The sequence below is a fragment of the Festucalex cinctus genome, chromosome 9 (assembly GCF_051991245.1).
Source record: "Festucalex cinctus isolate MCC-2025b chromosome 9, RoL_Fcin_1.0, whole genome shotgun sequence".
Lineage (NCBI taxonomy): Eukaryota > Metazoa > Chordata > Actinopteri > Syngnathiformes > Syngnathidae > Festucalex > Festucalex cinctus.
In genome coordinates, this window is record NC_135419.1 from 10,584,916 (window position 1) to 10,608,510 (window position 23,595).

The 23,595-nt window shown below is 38.8% G+C and overlaps 1 protein-coding gene across 4 annotated transcripts in view; it reads right to left on the minus strand.

The window, feature by feature from the left end:
* The window catches only part of enox2 (ecto-NOX disulfide-thiol exchanger 2), a 179,996-nt gene that overhangs the window by 89,934 nt on the left and 66,467 nt on the right, over positions 1-23,595 (minus strand). For all 4 annotated transcript variants that reach the window (XM_077531908.1, XM_077531912.1, XM_077531909.1 and 1 more), the window contains one exon: positions 5,496-5,642. In XM_077531908.1, coding sequence (XP_077388034.1) covers positions 5,496-5,642 — 147 coding nt within the window. The remainder of the gene's footprint in view (positions 1-5,495; positions 5,643-23,595) is intronic.

Below are 23,595 nucleotides of genomic sequence, written 5' to 3' on the forward strand. Positions count from 1 at the left end.
TTCTCAGATGAGTAATGGAATTTGTACACGGAATCGCTGTGGAAGTCATTATTTTACACACAACTTAAAGTTATGGTTTGTTTAAAAAAAAAAAAAAAGTTTTTTTTGTTTTCTGTTTTTTTTAAATCATAGACCAACATAAACCTGTTAAATACGACACAAAATTCAATTTCTGGTAACACCAATACATACGACAGGGATTAAAGTCCTTATAACTTCATTAACTGTTCCACACAATGCATTCTGGGAACTACATATATGCAAAACAGGTCGATTTAACACGTCCGGAACCCATACAGAAAAAGTATTGCCGCGTTTCTTTTGCATTCGCGTTATTTTTTTAAACAATAGATTACAGTTGAGCTCCATAATTTAGGGCTGGAACACAAAAATCTGCGTATAATTGACGGCAATTGTTTTTAAGTTATATACCATTATTTTACCAATTCGGCCCGCTTAGTAATATATTTTCCTCCATGCGGCCCCTGAGCTAATATGAGTTTGACACCCCAGGTCTAAGGACATGTGGACAAGGACATTTTACCAGCTTTAATTAAGGCATACAACTTTGGATGTCAAAACGTCAACTATTGCCACTCACAGAATGCGAGGACATCTGTGTTTGTGTTGTCTTGGCTGCCTAGCTGAAACATTGTAAATAATCTATCAGCGGGGAAACATTAAGTCTGAAATGAGTCAAATTCCTCGAGGGCTGCATCAGACAAGTCGTTTGTTTTGTTGCTCTCTTAAATTTATCCCTAATTTAATGAAGTGAAATTGCAGCTGAGCAATGCTGTTTCAAAAAGCGTGTGTTGTTAAGGACGCCAGCGCAGATACACACACGAAGGATTATGAAGCGCAAAATCAAGAGTAATGAGAAAAATCTATCCATTAGTGGTCCCTAAACGAGACTAAATCAGCATGGATGTTAATGAGCTCCATCGGCAGCGGAGTCCGCCCAGCTTGAGCGTGTCACACAGGAGACAGCCAATCAAAAGGCAGTATCCTCAACCGGCCGACGTGATTGGTTATATTAGTCGTAAACAGTGTTTTCAATTCTGTGTTTTATTTACTTTGCTAACACATCCCAAACTGTTTTTGTCGATAGTTTATTGAGGAAAAAACATGTTCAACTTCTATTGTGGTGTTAACTAGCGCTGTTCATACACTGTTAGCACTCTTTACTGCCTCCTGTAGTCTGGGAGAATATCGACCACAGCTGCTATAGTTGCACTATTTCAATTGAAACCTGTTCAGAAAGCTTAGTTGGCTTAAGATGTTTTTTTTTCTTCTTTTAGGGTTTTATATACATTGTAAATATGTTTTAAATTTTTACAAAAAATGTTCAGAAATGTGAAGATTAGTCAAAATATATGTAAAAAAAAAAAAAAAAAAAAAAAAAAAAAAAAAAAAAAAAGAATCGTGATAAGATCGAGATAGGACATTTATTTTTAAGAAAAAAATCATGATATGACATTTTTACCATATCGCCCACCCCTAGCTCAGTCCATTTACCATAAAAAAAAAAATAAAAAAAATAAAAAAAAAACAAAAGAAGCAAAAAAAAAAAAAAAAGCCAAAGACTGACCTAAAGACGCCAGAGGGGAAAATATGCTAGCATAAAACCTCCTCGCAATAGATCATCTCCCTTGAGACAAATCCCGTTACATAAGAAACGACATGTCACTCTTCATCACAGTCTACGGCGGACAGTAAATAGTGACTATGCAAAAGGCCATGACTTGAACATGATGTGACAGGATGAGGTATAAAATACTGAGGGATTCATTGCATTATACCTAAAAGCTATTTGGCCAACGTGCATTATTTAAGAGGAAGAGGAAAGTTGTCCAAGTCACTTAGGCTGGATTTACACTGCATGCTTCAAGTGATATAATTCAAGTTTTTTTTTATTTTTTTTTTTTTTTTTTTTTTTTTTTTCTGCTTTCAAGCGGCACAAATGGGAAATGCGTCATGGCAGTGAAAACAGAAAAAAAGAACCCATGAAATCGGACAGCTCCAGATTCTTATCAGGCCTCTTTGAAATGTGGACAAAAAAAAAAAAATCCACTACGTATGTGCGAGTGCGGCATAAATGCACAGATGGAATATAACTCATCACTGCCAAATGGATTGCATCAAAAACATTGTTGATGTATACATTGGGCATTTGCCCAAACAACATAGATTAACACATTAAAGTAATTATGTAAATATCAAGTGAATTCAGAGATTTGTTTCCATCCAAATATAGTATATTCTACATGCATGAAGATAATTGCTGAAAATGTGCAAAGACTGAGAACTTTGGATCGTCTGCTGGCATGGCTGCATTAGAGTGCCTCATTGTTGACCATGAGTGCATGCACATCAAGGAGGAAGAGCGGATTTTTTTTTTTTTTGAGGCACGTTTCTACTGTAATCACCTTTTAGTCTTCTAGTATGAGTTTTCTTCGAATACGAGTTCTCTCTTGATTTAATTAAAATCCAAAACTTTTACTATTTAATTTGGTGTTTTATATCCTTACTCTTTTAAAAAGCATTGTATGTTAGTATTACATTATATTTCAAATCTGTTGAGCACTGCGAATTGCCCTTACGTATGACGCGCTATACAAATATTGTCGCCTTGACTGACGCCCTTTTGTGAAAGATAAATAGATAAAAACACATTCAGGCGTTTGCTGCCTCACAAAGGCTGAGGGGTAAAAGAAATGTTATGCCAACAGTGTTTGGATTGGCGTCTTTGAGAGCACAAGAGAAACATCTGCGCTGAAGTAGCTGCTTGTTTAACAACGCTGACATTTCCATACGCGTTCAGACTATGAAAAGCATATTGTCGCTGACACAGCCAAGCAACACAAGCCATGCCGTAAAAATGTCGTATTGGTTCAAATTTGGAAACTGTGTTAATGTAAAGTGAATGCGTCCTTCGTAAAACTGTAACATCCTGAACTGTTTATGTACTGTGAATAGTAAAACAAACAAACATGTAATTAACATCCCACCAAACTGTTTATAATTGCCTATATTAATAGTTTGAACTAAAACGTAGGCCCCGAACATTGTCAAATCATTTAAAACAAACCAACATATGACTTACAGATGCGTGAGCAAACACATCAACATGTGGTAAAAGACTCATTGTCTGCTAACAATTCTGGCTTCATTTCCTCAGAATTACATCTGCCTGACAGACATGGCAAGATTCTCAGGTAATTTCTAGGTTAAGCCATTTTTTTTTTCACTAAACATGCTATTCAAAGGGCAGTAATAGACAAGTAGAGTAGATAGATATATTTAAAAAGTCAAGGTCAGAGTATTTATCACACAAAAAAATCAACAGGTGGTCCTGGAGCAGGGGTCGACAACCTTTATTGTCAAAAAAAAGACATTTTAGGCCAAATAAATAAGTAAAAATCTGTTGTGATGACGGAAACAGTGTGTTAGTGTTAGTGTAATGTGCTGAGGGGCCCAGACAGTGCTAATTTGAGCTACACCATAGAAAAAAATTGCAGCATCCAATAAGAGATTCATTTTGTTTATAATTTTGTAATTTGTTTGTAATTTATGGACAAATGGTAATTTGTTTGCCTCTTCATTTTATGGCTACTTTATTACTTTTTTCTGCCGTATTTTTTTTATTTATTTTTTTACTTTTTTGGCAATTTTATGGACATTTTATGCAAATTTTCCAGATTCCTTCTTGATTTTGGACATTTTAGTTACTTTTTTAAACATTTTCTTTCCTGCCTTTTCTTAGACCAATTTTCAGACCTTTTTTTTTGACAATGTTGTGGACATTTTATGGTTACCGTCTCTTTTCTCTCTACGTTTTTGGACATTTTTAAAAGATTTTCATTGACCTTTTGTCCCTCTTTTTCTGACAAGTTAAACATTAGGACTCGACATTTTTTAAATAAATATTTATTCAAATTGTTTTTATCTAAATCGTTAATTTAAAGAATATTTTATCTAAAAATAAAGATAAATATGTAAAAAAAAAAAAAAAAAAAAATCACTGTTTTTTTTTTAAGTGATCCACAGAGACCCACAGGAGAGGGACCAAATTGCCCTATGTGGCTCCAGAGCCGCAGGTTGCACACCCCTGGCCTAGAGGTTGGCACATCCGCCTCCCAGTTATGATAGTCCAGCTTCCTCCAGGGCTGGACTGGCCATCTGGCATACAGGGCAGATGCCCGGTGGGCCGGTGTCCTTCGGGGCTGATGTGGTGTTATTCTATTATTATTTTCCTCCATTTTACCCCGAGAGACCGGCCCACAATTTAGAAGGAGCAGCCCATTCAGCTATTTAAAATATAGAGTGCAAACTGAACCAATAAACATCAGCGGTAGAGCTACATGGCAGCCAAGGGTGGTCAGGAATCGGGCTGACCGGCGGGCCTAAGTCAAAATGCCAGGGCCAATTATTTGTGCCAGTCCAGCCAGTCCTGGCTTCCTCCTAAATTCTAAAAACATGCATGTTTATCCATATTTAGGTAGATATGTATTTATTTACCCCTAGGAGATGTGAATGTAAGTGTGAACATTTGTTTGTTTATATGTGCCTTGAAAATGCCTGCCAATCAGTCCGGAGTGTACCCTTCCTCTCGTTTACAGTCAACTGGGATAAGCCATCGCTCACCCGCCACCCTAATGAGGACATGTGCGACTGAAAATCAATGGAAGGATGCTATTTACATCTACTTGGTAACTGTACAGTAACTGTTTTAGATGGATATAATTTTGCTTTATTTTCAATGCAGCTATCCTCAAAGGGTTCTTGGTCTCTGGTGTCTAAAGTGGCAATGTGATTTAATGTAGAAGCAGCTTCATTGTTGACCTCAGCCACTTAACTTAATAATTGTGACACTTTGAGCCTTTTTGATGAGACATTATCCAATTATTGCTTTACATGGAAAAGGAATTAACATTAGAAAGCAAAGCAAAGAAAGAAGAAACAACACCTAGTCTCAACGACAGTTTGTTTTCATACACAAAATTAGCTCATTAACGTGTGTAATTAGAAACTCTTGTTTCAATGTGATGTATTGACGGGCGGGGCAACCTTTGCTTAATCTGAAATACAAAATAATGATGGCGCGCAAAAGCCATGTGAGCATACACATACATGAGCAGACGCAAGGTCAGTTGGTGTTAGTGTAGGGAAAGCAAAAAACGGTTGCTGCTGTGTTGATTGGCAGGTGGCGTTGGCATGGCAACAGACAGTCAGTCAGGCAGACTCTCAACAGAGCGCTCGGAGATGGGCAGACAAGCTGAGCCGGAGGACACACCTAGCAAGGAGCAGATTAAGCTGCTCTTTCCCGCCATAGTGACACCAAATAATAGGATTAGGTAACAATTCCCATTTTGGTGATTTGACGTTGGCGAAAGAAGCAAGGGCGAAATATTAGAAACAACGCGGCATCGCATTTGCAATTGTACAAGCGCAATATTTGACGTAAAAACCCGCCGCGGTTGAGTCAGCGTCAGTACCTGCAGGCAGGCTGGCTCGCTTCCTCTTCTTGCTGTTTTCGGACGCGTTTTCCAAAGGCGGACACTCAGTCACCAGTGAGCCGCTGGAGCTGTTGAAATGCAAGGGGTCGTTGTTGGCGGCCGGATCAAAGGGCAGAGCATTGAGTCCTTCGAGAGCAAAACACAGAAAGACTTGGCGTTAATAAATAAATACGGGCCGACATGGAAAAATGACACACGTGGGAAGACCACTCAAACATTGATACTTTCACGCTGACTGCTACAGTAAACAAGCAATGGCGAGAATCGGCATAGGATTGACAAACTGGTGATATTCATACATTCCAGGTGATTTTTTTTTCCTTTTTATAGTTTCGCCTCGTGATGCACCAATACCTGTATGATGTATCCTTGTCAATAATGTACATAATCAGTACTTGTAAATATTCTCAGATTCTGTATGTACCATGCTACATCACCAATGCCTGGTTGTTCATAATTTTAGCCACTGGTTAAGTAGATTTAACCAGCTGTTAACTCGAGATCAAAGTTAACACATGTAAAGACGGCCGCTAACTTTTGTGTTTACTCAAGATGGAAAATTGAAATTAACACATTCACTGCCAGCCCCGCAAAAATGCATTTAACGTCTTTTTCCGTCAATGGCAGTGAATGAGTTATATTGACAAAATAATCTGTTAAATTGGTAAAATAACATTTCATAGATTTATTCACATTGCAAGACATTACTATAATCTAGTTGGACATTTGAACTAAATTAAAAAATGAAGTCAAAAACAAATATTGGTAATATAGGTAAATATCTCTGTTTTCTCTGTCCACGGTAAATTGAGTCTAAAATTTTAATTAATTTGACTATTTACTAACAATTAAAAATTATTTTTTGACTATTTTCAACAATTAAGTCAGTTTTTCACTAATAGATTTTAACAGAATCTAATTACATTCATGTGAAGCACAAGCAAAATAACTAAAGAATAGCCATAAAAAAAAAAAGGGGAGGGGGGGGGGGGTTGGGGGGACTTGCTACTTGTTTCCTACGAGTGCTAGGAATCGTTTGGCTATTGATTATTTCGCAAAACCATAAATAAACAAAATGAATTGTAGGACATATTTCACGGTCGGTTAGGTAACGGCGGGTGAGAATTTAAATGGCGATTTAACCAGTGGTTAAAATAACCGAGAACTGAGCAACCGGGCTCAGATTAATATATTGGCTTACCTTCCGTGCTGGAACCGTATCGTTTATGTGTGTGGGCAACACTTTAAGAACATGGATGAAAACACTGTCCTGTAGTGTTAACTTCAAACATCTGTGTCAAATTTGTTATATTTTGTCTGTTTCTATGTTATTATTATTTTTTTCTTGACCCGTTTTTCATGTAATTAAAAACGGCTTGCTGTTCAACACAGCTACCATTCATGGTAACACCAGCAGTCTTAGATCGACTGTGTGATCTGCCATACTGTGCAAAATGCTGGATTAGTCAGCTAATTGATCGTTGGGAAATCTGTCAATGGTGTCGAACTGATTGTTGATTAATTAATGAGGCTAAATGAAGTGCGCTACTTGGCTACGACCCGCAGAGGTTGTTGATTCATTCAACTTGTTTGCCGGCTAAAGAAACAGCAGCAGTCGTGGCCTACTTACGCTACCTCCGCTGTGGCACAACTCCTCTAAGGAACCCGTTATGACACGGGAATGAAAACAGGAGTTTCAGGCTAGTCAAGCTAGCACTAGGTCATCGCTGCATTACTTCAACTGAGTTTACATTTACTGGACTGGACTGTATTTATGGTGACAAGCTCATATTTCTTAACAAGCAGCAGTGAGCTGTTGGTAATTTATGTGGTGTTTATGTTTAAAAGGAGGATGTTGAGCTGGGTCTTTCCAAGCACCAGTTCAACCGATCGACATGAAACTGATTGGCCATGTCTATCATAACATGACGCACGGAAAGGTCTCAAGGACCTATGGCCTAATTTCAACAGGAAGTCGGCCATTTTGGTTTGAAGCAGCCATTTCAAGCGAATTCCAGGGCTCCTACTTGGATGACCTACAGTATGGCTGGGGAATTTGTACAAATAATGACAGGTCAGGTCATCTCATAAATGTGTTATGCACTGTAAACAGTATAGATTCGTTATTTTAAATGTGTTGGCAGAGTTCTTCCTGAGCCCAATTTATTTGGTGGACTTTTCTGTTTTCTGCACTAAATCTTTCTTTACACCCACTAAATCCATACACATGCAATAAATGAGAAAGCCTTCTTTAAGTAATGAGCGAATAGATTCGCATGGAGATCACTAATGAATCTTACTTGATTTGTTTTGAATGCTTCCATATATAAGCACTTTTGAGTTCAATGTCGGCGTTCATAATTCACAGCAAAGTCCTGCAGAGACTGGCTCATGAAAAATTCATGGGCGTTTCTTTAGCACTCACATTTGCTGCTGTTCCTTCTATGGCCTTGCAGAACCAACCCAAAGAGACACTATCGGTTACTAGCCAAACACTGACCAAGACCTCTTAGATTAGTTTCATAACATTTCAGCTGCACAACTTTTAGAGGATTCAGAGCAGATTTATTGTAATAATTGCAACTTCCCTGGTCTTTTTTTGGGGGGGGGGGTCAATGCAGTGGTGAATTTAACCTGGATATTAGTTTTGATAAGGTTGGAAATATTTGTATTAATATAGTTTATGAAAAATGCAGCATACAGTCTGAAACCTTAATTTCCAGGAACTTGCTAGATGTTTGTTTAAAAGCACTTCAAAAAAAGAATAAAACTTAGTACTGCATCACACAAAGTTATGTTTAATCTGCCCTTCTGAAACAGCATAGACATGTTCCTTCAACGATCAAAGACCCCAGCTTTAGACTCAACCTTGACCTGACCTTGATTGAGCAACAATATAAAGAAGCAATTCACAATTAAAAAAAATAAATAAAAACCTTGATCCACAAGTTGGTGTAAGCCGCAGTATTTTTCATTTTTGCTGTCAATTCACCAACAAGGTTTTTTTTTTCCCACTGGAGAAAATGTATAAACGTTGCAGAGGCAAGGGTCATGTTCTGATCCACCGTGACAAATTGAGCCTATAAACACATTCAACAAGCGTACGTGTGTGTTTGCCTGTGTGTGTGGCGGCGGATCAGACAGAATGGGAGGTGGTTGAGGTTGTTAGGTTTAGAAAGGAAGAGTTTATTATTTTGTATAAAGTCTGCCTGGTCCTCAGACAGAGAAGATTCTATCTGTCTGTAGCAATAAGGTTAAAATACAAGTTTGCCAACCTGTTTTTCTTTCTTTGTATTAATGTACACCTTGTATCGTTACTATTCATTGAAATGTATACATTTAAAAAAAAGGAACATATTTGCTTGATAAAGTCAATACTGTCCATATAAGAGCTATCAATCGTTGCTTTGTTATAACGAACCAACTGCCTTTAACTCAACAATTTGAAGAAAAACTACACTAAGTGAAGGTGTTTGTGTTAGCCTGGTCGAAATTCGGCCAATCTAAAGTTATAGGTAGTGCCAGAGCCAAATGAGAAAACAGTCAAACTCATTAGGGGTCAGCGTGTAGCCTTTCAACAATGATATACGACTAAAACAGTCACAGGTCCTTAAGGTTTCTTTTTATCCAATTGTGTCTGGCAAGGCTTTAGGAAGCACAACTATTAACAACACATGCACATTGCACAACCCTCCCCCTTCTCATTCACATCCTTACTGCAAAGTGATGCAGTGCTCCAACCTGCGGGTGAAGTTATACTTTAATAATAATGACTTCACGGCACACTGACTGCCGGGGTAGATGGAACCTTCCGGAGCTTTACTTAGTGTGCTGCTACCATTTTTTAGCCTTTATTCTCTTCCACACTTTAATCGTACTCTTAAGAGCCTATAAACTCAATTGTACAGCATGAATAATGCAGATCGTACATTGAAACATGGTAAGTGCTTCAATGGGGACTAACATAAAACTATAGAAGCCATGTGAGGTCACTGGTTTGAACGAAGACTGTTAAAATATTGACCATCTGGGCCCGGTTGTGCAATTCTCGGTTATTTTAACCACTGTTTAACCAACCGTCGATTAAATTCTTAACCCGCCGTTAACTAACCAGTCGCTAAATATGCGTTGTTCAAAACATGGTTAATTCCCTCTGTTTGTTAACGGCCCTGTGCAAAGTCAGTGGTGTCAAGCATACGGCCAGCGGGCCGGATCAGGACCGCAAATGGGTTTAATTCGGCCCACGAGATGATTTCGTAAAGTAAAAAAAAATAAATAAATTAGCCGGCCACTATCAAAAAAAATTTCACAAGCAGTCCTCAGATGAGCAATGCAACTTGTACGGGGAATCGTCATCAACTTAAACTATGGTTTGTTTAATTATTATTATTTTTTTGTAATTATACACCGACATGTTACGTGTTAAATACGACACAAATTCAATTACTGGTAACACAAATAGATGTGGCAAGGATTAACGTCCTTATAACATCATTAACTGCGCCACGCAATGCATTCTGGGAACTATATATATGCAAAACAGGTCGATTTAACACGTTCGGAACGTATACCGGCAAAGTGTTGCCGCATTCCATTTCCATTCGTGTTATTTTTCGGGACAATATGATTACAGTTGAGCTCCGTAATTTAGGGCTGTTCCACGACAATTTGCATATAAATGACGGCAATTGTTTTTAAGTTATATACCGTTATTTTCCCGATGCGGCCCACTTGATAATATATTTTTCTCCATGAGGCCCCTAAGCTAACATGAGTTTGACACCCCTGGTTAAAGTTAACCGTGTCACTGGTTAGCACCAATATATCCCACAATTCCTCTTTTTGTTTACTTCTGGGTCGGTGAAAGAAAGTGGAATGCATACTGTCCAAACGACCCCTGGTACTCACCGAAAAAAAAAAAAAAAGAAGCAGGATTTTTTTCTGCTGATGAATTAAATTAAATTTAAATTAAATAATTAGCAGCTACTTAGTGTTTGATTATTGACGTAAACGCAAACAATAAACATCACAGGTAACCTCTCTTTGGAATCACCTCCCACTAAATTGTGTCTCTCTCCATTTTTAGAACTAATCTTTAAAAAACACATTTTATTATTTCTCTTTTGACTCCACATGAGACTTGGCATTGTATTACTGCTAATCGGTATAGCGTGTGTGTAACCTTTCATCAGAATAATCGCCAATGTCAAAGTCAAGCCCTAGATAGACTCTTTTTCTTGCTCTCAACGGGCATCATTAGCCACGAACGCAGAGTTAACCACACTATTAAAAAGATAGCGGCGGCCCTTGGGTGTGTTAACTTTAACAGCAAGTTAACAGCCGGTTAAAGTTAAAGTTTTGAACAACAAGATAAGAGTGCCATTAAAGTTAACGGTCGGTTAAATCTACTTAACCAGTGGTTAAAGTTATAACTGAGTTTTGAACAACCGGTCCCTGAAGTACATTTGTTGACCTGACTATCAGTAAAAACAGACATCACCAGAGGTGTGCAGACCTTTTATTTCTCCTTTTATGTCAACGCAAACACAAACTGACACTGGATTATGATTCACTGTCAACCCAGGTTCCAACTTCTGCCATGACTCCATTACAAGTGGTCAGCGTAGCATCCAAGTCTTATGATATCGTATTCAAAAGCCAAAGCATTTCACATACATTAGTAATGCGGGTCACAAGTCTCCCTCTGATAACAAGACCGGCTGCCACGGATCACAGTACAGTGACAGTGACAGGCCGTGCTGGATGACAGCTGGCAGCTCTAAAATTAGCCTCCAGTCACCTGAAAGATTACCGATGAAATAAAGATCGTGGCTAGGCTGACAATATTTTAACCATTACAATGAGAGTGCGTATGCAACGACATGCCAGCAAAGCAGCAGCATGTTTGGAACATCCACAGCAGTGGCTGATAACTTTAATAGCAGGATAAGTATGTCGAAAGAATTCCGTTCTTACTGTTGGGTAAAGGTTAATATATTCCCTGATGTGATGACATTTGGAAAAGATGATACCATCTGAGTATATTCTTATTTTGTAATTTTAAATGCTTCTCTGCATAGTACACAAATGCTACATATATATAAATATATTGGCATAAGTAATCGGAACATTGGGACAGACAAAGGTCAAAATACAAGCAGACAAATACAAATGTGCACATTAACATTTGCAATTCCCACATTAAATGTGCTGGATTTTTGCAATAAGTGGCTGTGGGACTAGAGATGGGGTCAGGTGTATGTCAAAGTGGAGGCTCTGATTTTACTAATGCATTTTTTTAAAACAATATTAAAATTGCAATTCGTAACAAGGGAAACTGAGTTCAAATGGGTTCATAATCACAATACCGGTAGTAACTAACCATTTTTATGACGGTGAAGTGAATGACGCACCCCGGCAACCATTTGAGGAAATGTGGTACAGTAAATACCTTTGCTGTAATTTGTGTACGAGCTCATGTTTATCTGTAAGTCTACCAGCGCAATGCTGTCATGTCATGTCAACATGTAAGGAGAAATAATTCCCCCCGTAGACCTCGTCTGTCATTACCTGAGGGTATGCGCTGAAGGTTAATTCATTTAAATCTCATTTCGAATGATCCCTCGTCCTCTAAACTTACTCAAAATCTTTGCGGTGGCAGTCTAATCCGCTTTCAGTTGCCAGGGGCATGTGCCCTTTCTGCAATCCGCCGAGTGAATAAGTGGCTACGTGTTAATGAGATGGCACAACGGTTGATAAGGTCATGTCAGCTTACGCGGTCGCGTTCATTGTCATAGTTTGGGCATATAAATTCTTTGAAACGACACGTTGGAGAGAATTGAGGCGTCATTAACCGAGCGTGTCTCGGCTCCCGCCATCTGTGCTCTTCTTCTTAAGAAGCCTTTGAAAGATACTTCAATCCATGCGCTATATTTAGTCAGATCCAAAAACCAACAATTTGGAAGGAGTAAGATTATATTGGCTATGGTTATATCTCTTTATCATTATTGCAGTGCGACACTGAACGTTTTAGGAAAACAACTTTGGAAACCTTGCTTTACTTTTAGTCTGTGTTGTTTTTGTTTTCTAGGGTAACAATGAAAAGACCCAGAGCCACCTGCAAAATGTGGTATTTACATACAGTATACCGATCTAAACTGCGACGCAAATGTTATTACGCAAAACAATGTAATTTCCTCTTTAAACTTTCTGCAGTCAATAAAAAAAATATATTATTTTCATGCCACTCACCACACTAGTAAATAATCGGTTTCTTCCTCTCTGTACTGTGTCGCCATGTTTACTTCTGCTCGCATACTTCCAGTGGGTTGTGCGGCAGACGTACGGACTTATATATATTAGGGGTGTGCCAAAAAAAATCGATTCATAAAAGAATCGAAATTCTCATTTATTAATCGAATCAAATCGATATTTAATATCCAAAAATCGATTTTATTTAAATTATAAATGAAGAAAAAGGGGAAAAGCCAGATGTAGCTCACATGCTGTTTTTGTGGAAAAGGGCAAACTTACAATACAAATTAATAAATGTTTAAAAAAAAAAAAAAAAAAAAAAAAAAAGACACTTTAATGTCTCTGTCATTTTGTCTTGCAAAGCAGACTGGAGTAGATCATGACAATGTTGTGCATATCTGTAAATTGAAGCAGAAATCATTTGTCAATCAAATAATTTTAAATCTAAAATCGATTCTGAATCGAATCGTAGACCCAAAAATCGTAATCGAATCTAATCGTGAGACAGTCAAATATTCCCAGCCCTAATATATATGTATTACATGTCTATATATGCACACTGGCATTTTTGCCATAGAGAGAGTAAATAACATGAAAATGCCGTGGAGAAATCGATCTATTCAAGTTAGGCTCATTTAGTGAGTTGCAACCTAAAATGGCCAACGCGCATACAAGGGGTTCCTGTACTGAAGATATCAACATTGAGCATGTGCAGAACACAAACCAATGTTCCGTTCAACCTAACCTAACCCGTTTATATGAGCAAATATTCAGGTTAGAAAAAAAGTAACCCAGGGGCCTTATTCAGGTTTTTAATACCCCATATGTACACATTTACATGGCGTTTCAAAGCCTGCATATTGTCAATATTCATATAAATGGTGACAACTTGGAGTATGGCAACTATGAGAGGTAATCTTTTCCTGACCAAGAGCTGCAAAGTTGTAGTTCGACCTCAAAAAGCGGGCCCACACCTTAGCACTGCGGCGCTTCAAGGAGAGCAAATGAGACATCGTATTCCCTTGTGTGTCAATTAATGCGATAAAAAAAAAAAAAAGAACTCCTTAGCTGCTTGTATTGTTTGCGGCGTGCTTGCGGCCTCCTCAAAGCTCCCCCCCCACCTTGAAATGAAGTCGGTCTGAGTCTGTATCCAAAAGTCTGAGAGCCCCTGAGTAACGATACAAGTGAGCTCTTCAGACGCCCACTTTCAAACACCAGCTCGGCCCGTTTGATGCTATTTTGGGGATGTATTTTCCCGTACGGGTCTGGAGGAAATAATGAACAGATGGCTGTTTGTCATTCAGCACAACGTCGCAGTCTGAATTGTGTTCCGGGAAGCTTTGAAGTGCGATGACGCGTGATGATCGACACCACACACACTGCATTATCTTACACGTGATGCTACTGTTTTCCATCGTTAAAGCTTCAAGACGATTATTTAAAACCACTGCTCAAAAGCCTCGACGGATGTAAAAGTCAGCAAATGTAGATTTAGTTTGGATGACGACGGGTTTTACTCACCATCAGTCTTCTTGGTGATACTTTTGACACATTATTATCACCCCCGAGCATTAGATTACAATTAAATTTTCTGGGAACCCTACACATCGGATTGAAGTAAAAACACATGCTCGTCATTCATACAAAGCCTTTTTTTTTTGTTTTCATTTCCACTAAGTCCTTGGCTCTTCAGCAGTTTAAAAGTCTGCCAACGGCCTGCAGTTAGCATGCAAATATGTCTGTCAGATATTTGTTGGAGGAAGGTAGCACGAAGTGAGATGTTTCTGCTGGTGGAAACATCAGACAGAGGAGTGAAGAGCACCAGCTGGGAGCTGGCAAAGTATTTAACACCGATAATTGTTAGATACTTTGTAGGTAAGTCAACGTCAGTGAATCAAATTATTGCTTTTGAGCCAGTCTGTATATAAAGGGATAGTTCAGATTTTTGGACACGTATTGCATCCTCACCTCCAGCGGTGTGCGATCAGGACGGACTTAACCCTGACAGAGTTCCGTGACACACCTATTAGCTGTATGCACCGCGCTGCGCAGTGATACGAACGAACAGAAAAATAGTGCCCGGCGGAAATGGAGTCTGATTTTTTTCTAGGGCAAAGTTTTGTGATGCAAATGTATCAGTCTTTTGAACACAAATTGGTTTTAGAAGAAAAACGCTTCATTTCCGTGATCCCAGCCAACTTGCCGGACTACTTTCCTCTCGACCAAAACCAGACCAGAACTCGTGTAACGGAACACTGTCAGGGTTAAGTCAGTGCTAATCATACACCACTGGAGGCGAGGATGCAATACAGATACATGTCCAAAAATCCAAACTATCCCTAGGTGGTTTCTACTAAAGAAGTTCAACTGGAAATTTATATGTGCCTCAATGCAACTCAAAATTTGACTTTTTATAACCATTAAGTCACCTTTGTGAAGATTTTGTGAAAAACCATCCAAATGAGGAGGAAGTCCGTTATGTTCCTGACTTAATCATCAGATAAATAGACAGGTTTGCAACGTGATACCACAGATTTTTTCTCCCTAGCTTAAGAAGTGATCCAAAGACTCACAATTTCAACATTTTGCATCCATCCAAGATGGACTACAACCTGGACTGGAGATAGACAACCATTCACTTGAATTTGCACCATTAATGAGAGGGAATAGAACCTACAATGCAGTCGGGTTAATGAACCACAATGCTGACATTGGCTCCAATAGATCCTTTTGCTAAAAATTTGAAATAATCATCTGAATAAAATATAAGTATCTAAAAAAAGATTTTTAAGGGTCACAGAAACATAATGATGTCATTCAGTCAAGACTGTAGACTTTGTGGTCATGTTAGGTAATTATTTAACATAGACTAAATGTTAAACATTTGCCAAAGGTTTGCAGATATGTAACTTGGTTTAACCAAACTCACATTTACAACTTTTTACAACCACCCAGTCTCTTGACCTTTGTGAATAATTTGAAATAAACAGAGGGTATTAAAAAAAGGGCAACATATTTTAGTGTCACATAATAATAATAAGCCCACTCTATAAAGATTTCAGTTGGCCATGTTGTCATGTTGGCTATGAATGCAGATTTGTACACACTATTATTCATCCTTAAATGTCTTTCTTGGGAAGAAAAGTTTGCACCAAAGGTCATATTAAAATTGGGATTGACTTTACCCTTTTGGCTGCACTCTCTCTGTGCTTAGATGAGCCGGTGCTGCACTTTAGCATGCATCAGTGAAAAACGCAAGGCTTTTTTGAATAAATCACAGAAAGCATTTTGTTCCTAAGTGGGTATTTACTTGACTGAGCATAACCTATTGTGACCCCCACCGCTCCCCGGCCTCCCTGAAGTCAAACAAAGATGTTGTGTTGTGCTCCGGCGCCCCAGTAGGGATTCGCCTTATTTATGCAGCACATTTCAACGTGGCAGCTCATGGAATAGATTCCCGCCGACTTTCTCCCTCGTCATGGCGTAGCGTGGCGTCGCTTGCTTGACTGAATAATGCCTTCTGGCACTCGAGAAGCCTCTTTGCCACAAACACCTTCGCCCCGTTTTGCAGTGACAAAACAACAAGCGACATCAAACAATGAGGGTTGACATTTTCCGCCACAGGCTTCATTAGCTCACTCATGTATGACTAAAGATTGTCTTTTGTACGCAAAGCTCCACATGTTAGCATGTGGAAAATGGGGCACAGAATATTTAAGTCTTTATGGAATGTGCTGGAGTGTGTTGTTTCCTTCAGATTATTATTTTTTTAACATTATTTGCAAAGGTTAATAGGCTGGATGAAAAGTTTAAAGTATGAGTCTGTTGTGGTGAAATATTTTCTACAGTACTGTCACATGTGCACCATTTTGGTGTAGTTCGCATGTCTGCCTCACAGTTATGAGAAGAAAAAAAAAAGTTTGAATGATCTTACATGTGTCAATTCAGTACTAGTCGGTGTAAACGATTTTTAAAAAATAATGTATTTGCGGGTTTCTTTTCTCCCTTAAATTAATATTGCAATTTCGATTTAATATATGATTATTTTTTGAAGCTCCTCTCCATGTATTTGTAACAAACAATATTACTTGTCCCCCCCCCCCCAGATTTTTATACAAAAATGTTTTGGTCTTATTGGTAAGGCTTACGCATAAAAAACTAAAAAAAATAAAAAATAAAAAATAGGCAAATGATACTTTAATTAATATGAAAGACAGTTTATCTATTTAGCTCTATTTAGTTAGCGTTGGTAACTTACTAAACACTTTGACTTGTAGTTTGCAAGTGTTCATGACTATTTCACAAGGTTAGACATAAGTGTAAACATATCCATTAAGTCATAAATCAGATTATAAGAATTCATAAATCATTCAAAAATCTGTTTTGATGTTTCATAAAACAGTGATATGTACATAAACGTGGAATACACGTCAGCCCTGCAAGGACACTAAATTGGTGTGAATAGGTGCAAATGGGAGTATCAATTGTTGTTTGTCTCTATGTGCACTGCCATTGACTAGCCACCAGTCCAAGGTTCGTGTGTATAAAGTTTCTTCTCCATTTGAATCCAAATTAAGTCTAAAAACTTAAAGTGCGTATTGTCATTGTAAGTCACTGCAGCGTCGACATAGGCGAACATTTCCAAATCTTTCCAGTGTACCCTGGCCTACGTCTAAAAGCAGTTGTACATTCCCAGCTGTTTGCGAATTCCAGACCCTCCCCCCCAGGGAAAAGCAAGCACCATTTACCATATACAGTCAAAAGGCAACGCTAATATTGGGGAAAATCATCATCTGGTGTGTGGAATCTCTCAGCTGAGGCTGTGACTCACACTCATTGGTACTTTGGGACCACGGTGAAGAGGAAATGACCTTTCCAGAGTAAATGGCCCGGTCATGGAAGCGATCAGGACTGAGGCAATTAGCCAGTTCGTAGATCGCATTTAAACAGCGATAGAGAAGGCGTCCGTGTCCACAAGAGGTCGTTCAACCAACACAATTAAAAAAAAAAGTCTTCACATCGATCAACAGAAGCGGGGAAGAAAAAATGTGTCAAGATCTTTTCAACTAATTATGGTGGTTTAGTATCAATCGTGTGAAATTGTTGGCAAAATGAGGTGAAATACATCTGGCAGAAGCTGATTCACTCGAAACCAATTTCTGTCATATTTCCTCAAACAAATAACTCCCTCAAATAGATGCCTTCTTTATCCATTCAAAAAAACAAAAAAACAAACACTGGCTGTAACCACAACTACCTCAGTTTCACGTTTAAACACAGACTTTAGAGTCAGGTTCTAAGTCCAATTGCATTTTGCTGCAAACCAAAACAGCAGCACATACTGAGGCACACAAACAGTCTTGCAGTTGAATAAAAGTGTGGAATGTGTCCAGACTGTGACAAATGGCCGCTCCACAATGTGGTGTGTAGTTTAACGTTATCATCGTTACCATCTCCCTACAGCAGCTGGTGCGAGCAATTACTGAGCTGGCGACCTGTCTCCTTCCGTAAAAGCCAGCTCTTTTGGGGGTTTGGGGTGTTACTTAGGTAATAATTTTTACAACAACTTCAGTTTTATTACTATAATGCTGTCTTGAAACGAACGTTTGCAACCAGCTACTAGAGTTAGCATATATCCAAATGGTGAAATGACTAATATAGACTTGCTACAGAAGCAGATAATTAGCTAACTAGCATGGCTAACATTAGCTTGTTCACAACATTACTTGACATAGAGGATATAGACTCACTACAGAAGCAGATAATTAGCTAACTAGCATGGCTAACATTAGCTTGTTTACGACATTGCTTGACATAGAGGATATAGACTCACTGCAGAAGCAGATAATTAGCTAACTAAGCATAGCTAACAGCTTGTTTACGACATTATCTGTCAAAGAGAAGAGCAGAGAAATAAGTACTTTTACTGTTTAACTTCATTCTGAATTTCTTTAGAAAAGTTTTCTTTTTTATATGTACATATGTACTTATAGCGTACCTTCAACATAGAAAAAACTGTGATCTACCCAAACATTTTAAAGTAAAAATAATATTTTTGCTCATAGTTATCTTACCGTCAGAACCTGATACCGGCCATGCCGAGCTGTGTGCATCCACATTTATATTCCAGGAAGCTACCCGACATCCATTCTGCCTCGTTTCTTGCTGTAAAGCACACATCTTCTTCTACTGGAACTATTACATCTAGCAATGTGAGGGAGGAAAGAAAAAAAATCTCCCCACGTTGCCATGAAAGGATATTAGCTCTCAGAATTCATTATCTATACAATTGCTCTGCGGGAACATCATTTTAACGGCTGTGATTCACTGATTTCACTCTCCATCTCAATCAATTTCAATCTCCTCCCCGATCAATGAGACCGTCTTCTAACGATGAAGTCAACAAGGAGACTATACACCAGGAACTCTCTTGAAGAAATATCTGAATTTCCTCGACACATGGAAAAAAAAAAAACATTTTTAAATAAGCTTGCGCTTAATAAGAGCAGACAAACTACATATATTTATATTTAATAAATACAAGCGCAGTAGTAATAAACTTAAGAATATGCTAAATCAAAAATAAAGCAAAAATGAATAATAATAAAAAAAATAAAAATAGCGTCTAAAATTAGAGAAGTCATGCCGAGGCAACTTTGTCTTCGATTCATCCCTCAGATGTGTGCTGATGGGGTCACATGCAGTGAATTCCCAGCAAGACAAGAAGTATAAATCATACAAGTCTCTATTTATAAACTACTCATGAGCCACCTCGCTTGTGCTTTTTTGCTGCTTGTCCCAGTGCCTTACAAGCACCAGCGGCTGCTTTTAGACAATGTGTGCGCCGTGGAGAGACAGAAAAGATATTCCATTACCATCCCGCAGTGAGGACACACAAGCCTTGTTAGGGGAAGCGGGAATTAAACCAGCGGCCTTACAAGTGCTGGACAGCCATCCTACCCGCGCATCCACGACACTCGGAACCAATTACCTCACTCGCTAAAGGATGAACACATGTTCCTGTCACTCTCCAGTGGATATTAAATTGATTTACACTTGTGTCCTATATGCATGAAACCAGAAACCAAGACTTCTTCAATCTGTATGTAATATAATGTTTTTGCCTTACTTGCTACTGTTTTGGTTCGCAACAACATTCAAATGAGCTCAACAAATAAGTCATGTTTCGGTGTGGGCACGAGCATACAGAATACAGATAGACCGAGTTTTTTCAGGGCCGATACTGATATTCATTTTCAGTTAAAAAAAAGAAAGGGGGGGTTTAAAAAAAAATATATATAGTTTTCAAATTTCTACAGTAAATATTTTTTTCCCAAAATGTAAAAATACCTGAAATCTTAAAACTTTCACATTTCTTTGTTTTAATGTTGAACAAAAAGAAAATGTTTAGAATGTTCTCTGGGTCCGCACCATCTCTTATAAAGTTAACTGAAAATTTAAATAGTTTGTTCCCTGAGATTAAAATGGTTCTAGATTTATGTTTTATTGGCTGTCAGATTTTTTAAAAAGGCCGACACCAATATTTGTCAAAATGCCCAATATCAGCGCCAGGCCGATTATCGGTCTATCTAGATGTTTTTGTGATAGGAAGCTACTTGAGGGAGGCGTATATTTTTTTTATATATAAAGTGGACAATGTATCTTGTGACTAATTGGTGGCCAACATTGACAGCGGAATTACGTTAAGTAGGAGTGACACCCTGTTTTCTCTTGCGGAACGCTTTTTTTCCACCCAGAATGAAGCTCGAATGGAATTGTGTCTCCAACCAGCCTGTTTTTTGGGCGGCGGTGCTTGCTAATGAGTGTCTGGTCAGGGGGCTGACAGCACAGCTCTTCAAAAAGCCTTTGTCAAAATATTGCTCCGGGGGAGATTTGGGCAGCTGGCTGTACACAGTAACACTTCTACCATGGGGCTAGGCTGTTATTTCCCTGGTGCTTTGTTAACCCGCAGGCACAGTGGGACATCCAAATAATGTATGTGACAATCAGGCATCTGATACAAAGGAATGTACATTGTGCATAGCACAGTGTATTGTTTGCATGGTCAGAGGCAACGGCACTTGCAAAGTAATGATTAAAATGTGCTGTTGTTGTAAATACTTGCTGAAAAGGTAAATGTGTATTCCTCCCTTGATGATAATAGCTCATGAAAAAAAAAATGCTTACTTAACACTACAATGCTCAGATGCATTGTAAGAACTAGTCCATTTATCTCACTCAAGGTACAACCTATAGCAGTGATTTCAGACTGTGTAGATCTGAAAATTATTTATTTACTACAAAGTTGTTTGTACATCTATCTATGTAGAATGCCAGGCAACAAAACTTCTCTTCAACTAGATGGCAGAAGACACAATTAACGTATGTATCCCACCTGTTACCAGTCATACAGCAAACACTAGCTAGGTTTAAACAGCTAACTAAGCCTTGAATAAACTCAATCACGAGCAGCTTTCATCAGCATTGAGCCAATGTTTTCACGGCGTGAGAAAGACTGAACTTAATATAGTGTGCGAGCAAAGGCAATTTTTTTTTCCTTTAAAAAAAATTAGCTGAGAAAACAAATTGTCGATTCGGCGATATATCGCGATGTAGTATCGCGATATATCGCCGAATCGAGTTTTTTTAACACCCCTAGTTCAAACTATTTTTTGTTTTTACTTGAGAGCAAAACTGAGATATGAGCGTCATATAGTGGCAGTGTACCCAACTCAGTTCGCAACAAGCAGCAGAGTGGAAGATAGCTTAATGCTAAAATATGGGAAACCCCATAGAGGGGCTAATGTATAATAAGCATGGTGGACAAATTGCACAATGGCACATTTTAAATTGGTTGTATTGAAAAGCATTATGGCTAACGCTGCGATTGGTTGGCAACCAGTCCAGGGTGTCCCTCGCCTACTGCCCAGAGCCAGTTGAGATAGGCGCCAGCAGCCCCCGTGACCCTTGTGAGGAATAAGCGGTCAAGAAAATGGATGGATGGATATGGCTAACGATGAGCACAAAAATGACCACTTTTGGTTAGAAATTAGCACAACTTTGAAGTCAACCAGATCCCATAAATGATTGATTGTTTTCCAGTTTTGAGGGTAATTATAATTCTTCAGTTAAGATTGGTCAACCAGGAACTGACTGACAGATCCTACCATAAAAACTTCATTTCAGTATTATATTTAGTTTGAAGAGTGCTGAGTCTTCAGCTGATGATATATACTGAATGCGGGTGACTAATGTGGAAACTTTCAGCACTAATAATCTTCCTGATCTCTCAATGATGATTAAGCGAGAAGAGTAGGACGAGTGATCAATCACACCTGTGAATGTTTGCGTCTGCTACGGTGTCAGTAGACATCTGACACATCCCTGACTACGGAAAGAACCGCAGCCATAATGACATTCTGACCAAGCCCAGCATAGGGAAACAAGGGCTAAGTTGAGTAAACAAGATGAATCCTTTCCATTAGCAGCAGGGCTACGGGCCATCCAGTCATTTCACCATTAATTATGTAGTCTATGTGAGGATTAGGAGAGTGAAGCCATGCCAAAGACAAGATCCACTGAGTGGCCATCCCCTGTTTAAATACCAATAGCGCCCAAACAAACCGAGACCCTTAGCTCTTACAAGAAGGTTTGAGATGCAGAACGTCTTCCACTATTTTTTTTTTATGCCATCTGTCTTAATGCTAAATACTCATCAGTTCTGTTCTTTTGTTTATAATTGAATGGAACCTTCTACAGCCAAAATGCCACAAAAATGGTTTAATAGAAATATTGGTTATAACTTTAACAAAACTACAAATACCATTATTTTACCTGCCTTGTCACTTCTACCTTAGTTACCGATATAAACATTCTATATACACTTAACACAAATGGGAGCACAAACAAATTTAGTCTCAAGTCCAGTAACCTAATGGTCAAGGTCAAAAATGTGCCTCAAAAACCAAAACAGAAATTCCATGAGTCAGACATCAACTGAAAATCGTCATACAAAATCGAACAAGTTACGGTATTCTCTGTCTCTCTCTCACGTTGGACTACTTGGAAGTCAACCAACGTTTGTGTTGGTTTTCTACAAAAACACAAGGTATAACAGTCTGAAAAATAAAGATTAGGCCTAAGGCCACAAACAAACACTTGCAAACAAATAAGAGGGAGGAATGTGGCTGGCGTGGTCCAAGTGCTGCTGCAACTGGTTGGTGGGCAATTATTGGGGAATGTGCTGACTGGGGATTTGACTTGGTGTCACGCAACAAGACAAAAATGCCAGTTTCACTCAGCAAAAATGGTTAAATGACTCAACCACCCTTTGAGTAATTGGAGTAAAGCCTCCCAAGACCAATGGGACTGTCATGCATGGTCAATCCACACAAAGCAATTGTTCATACAAGAAGAAGTTGTACTGATGCCTTCGAGAACACTTTAACCCAATACCTTAAATTGGGGAGTATTGAGACCATTGGTTGGTAATAGTGAGCTGAGCTGCTACACCGCTATGCCTCAGCATGCTGCCTCTGGAGCCCCCTGTCCAATTTTCTCACAGCACAGCTTCGGTCCAAGGACTGCACTAACAAGCCAGAGCTCAACACTCATCAGGAAAGGGAAAGGATTCACAGGAGGCCCGGAAAATATGTAGGTGAGGTGGCACAGCCCTCAAGTTGGACACAATAATTAATCTTCATATCGATCGAGCTCACGGACGTCTGCTGGGACAAGCTCGCACAGGATGACTAAGAACCTGTGCTTCGCTTCAGCCTTCACAGATGAAGTTGGTGAAATGGATTTAGCCATTTCTCCTACAATC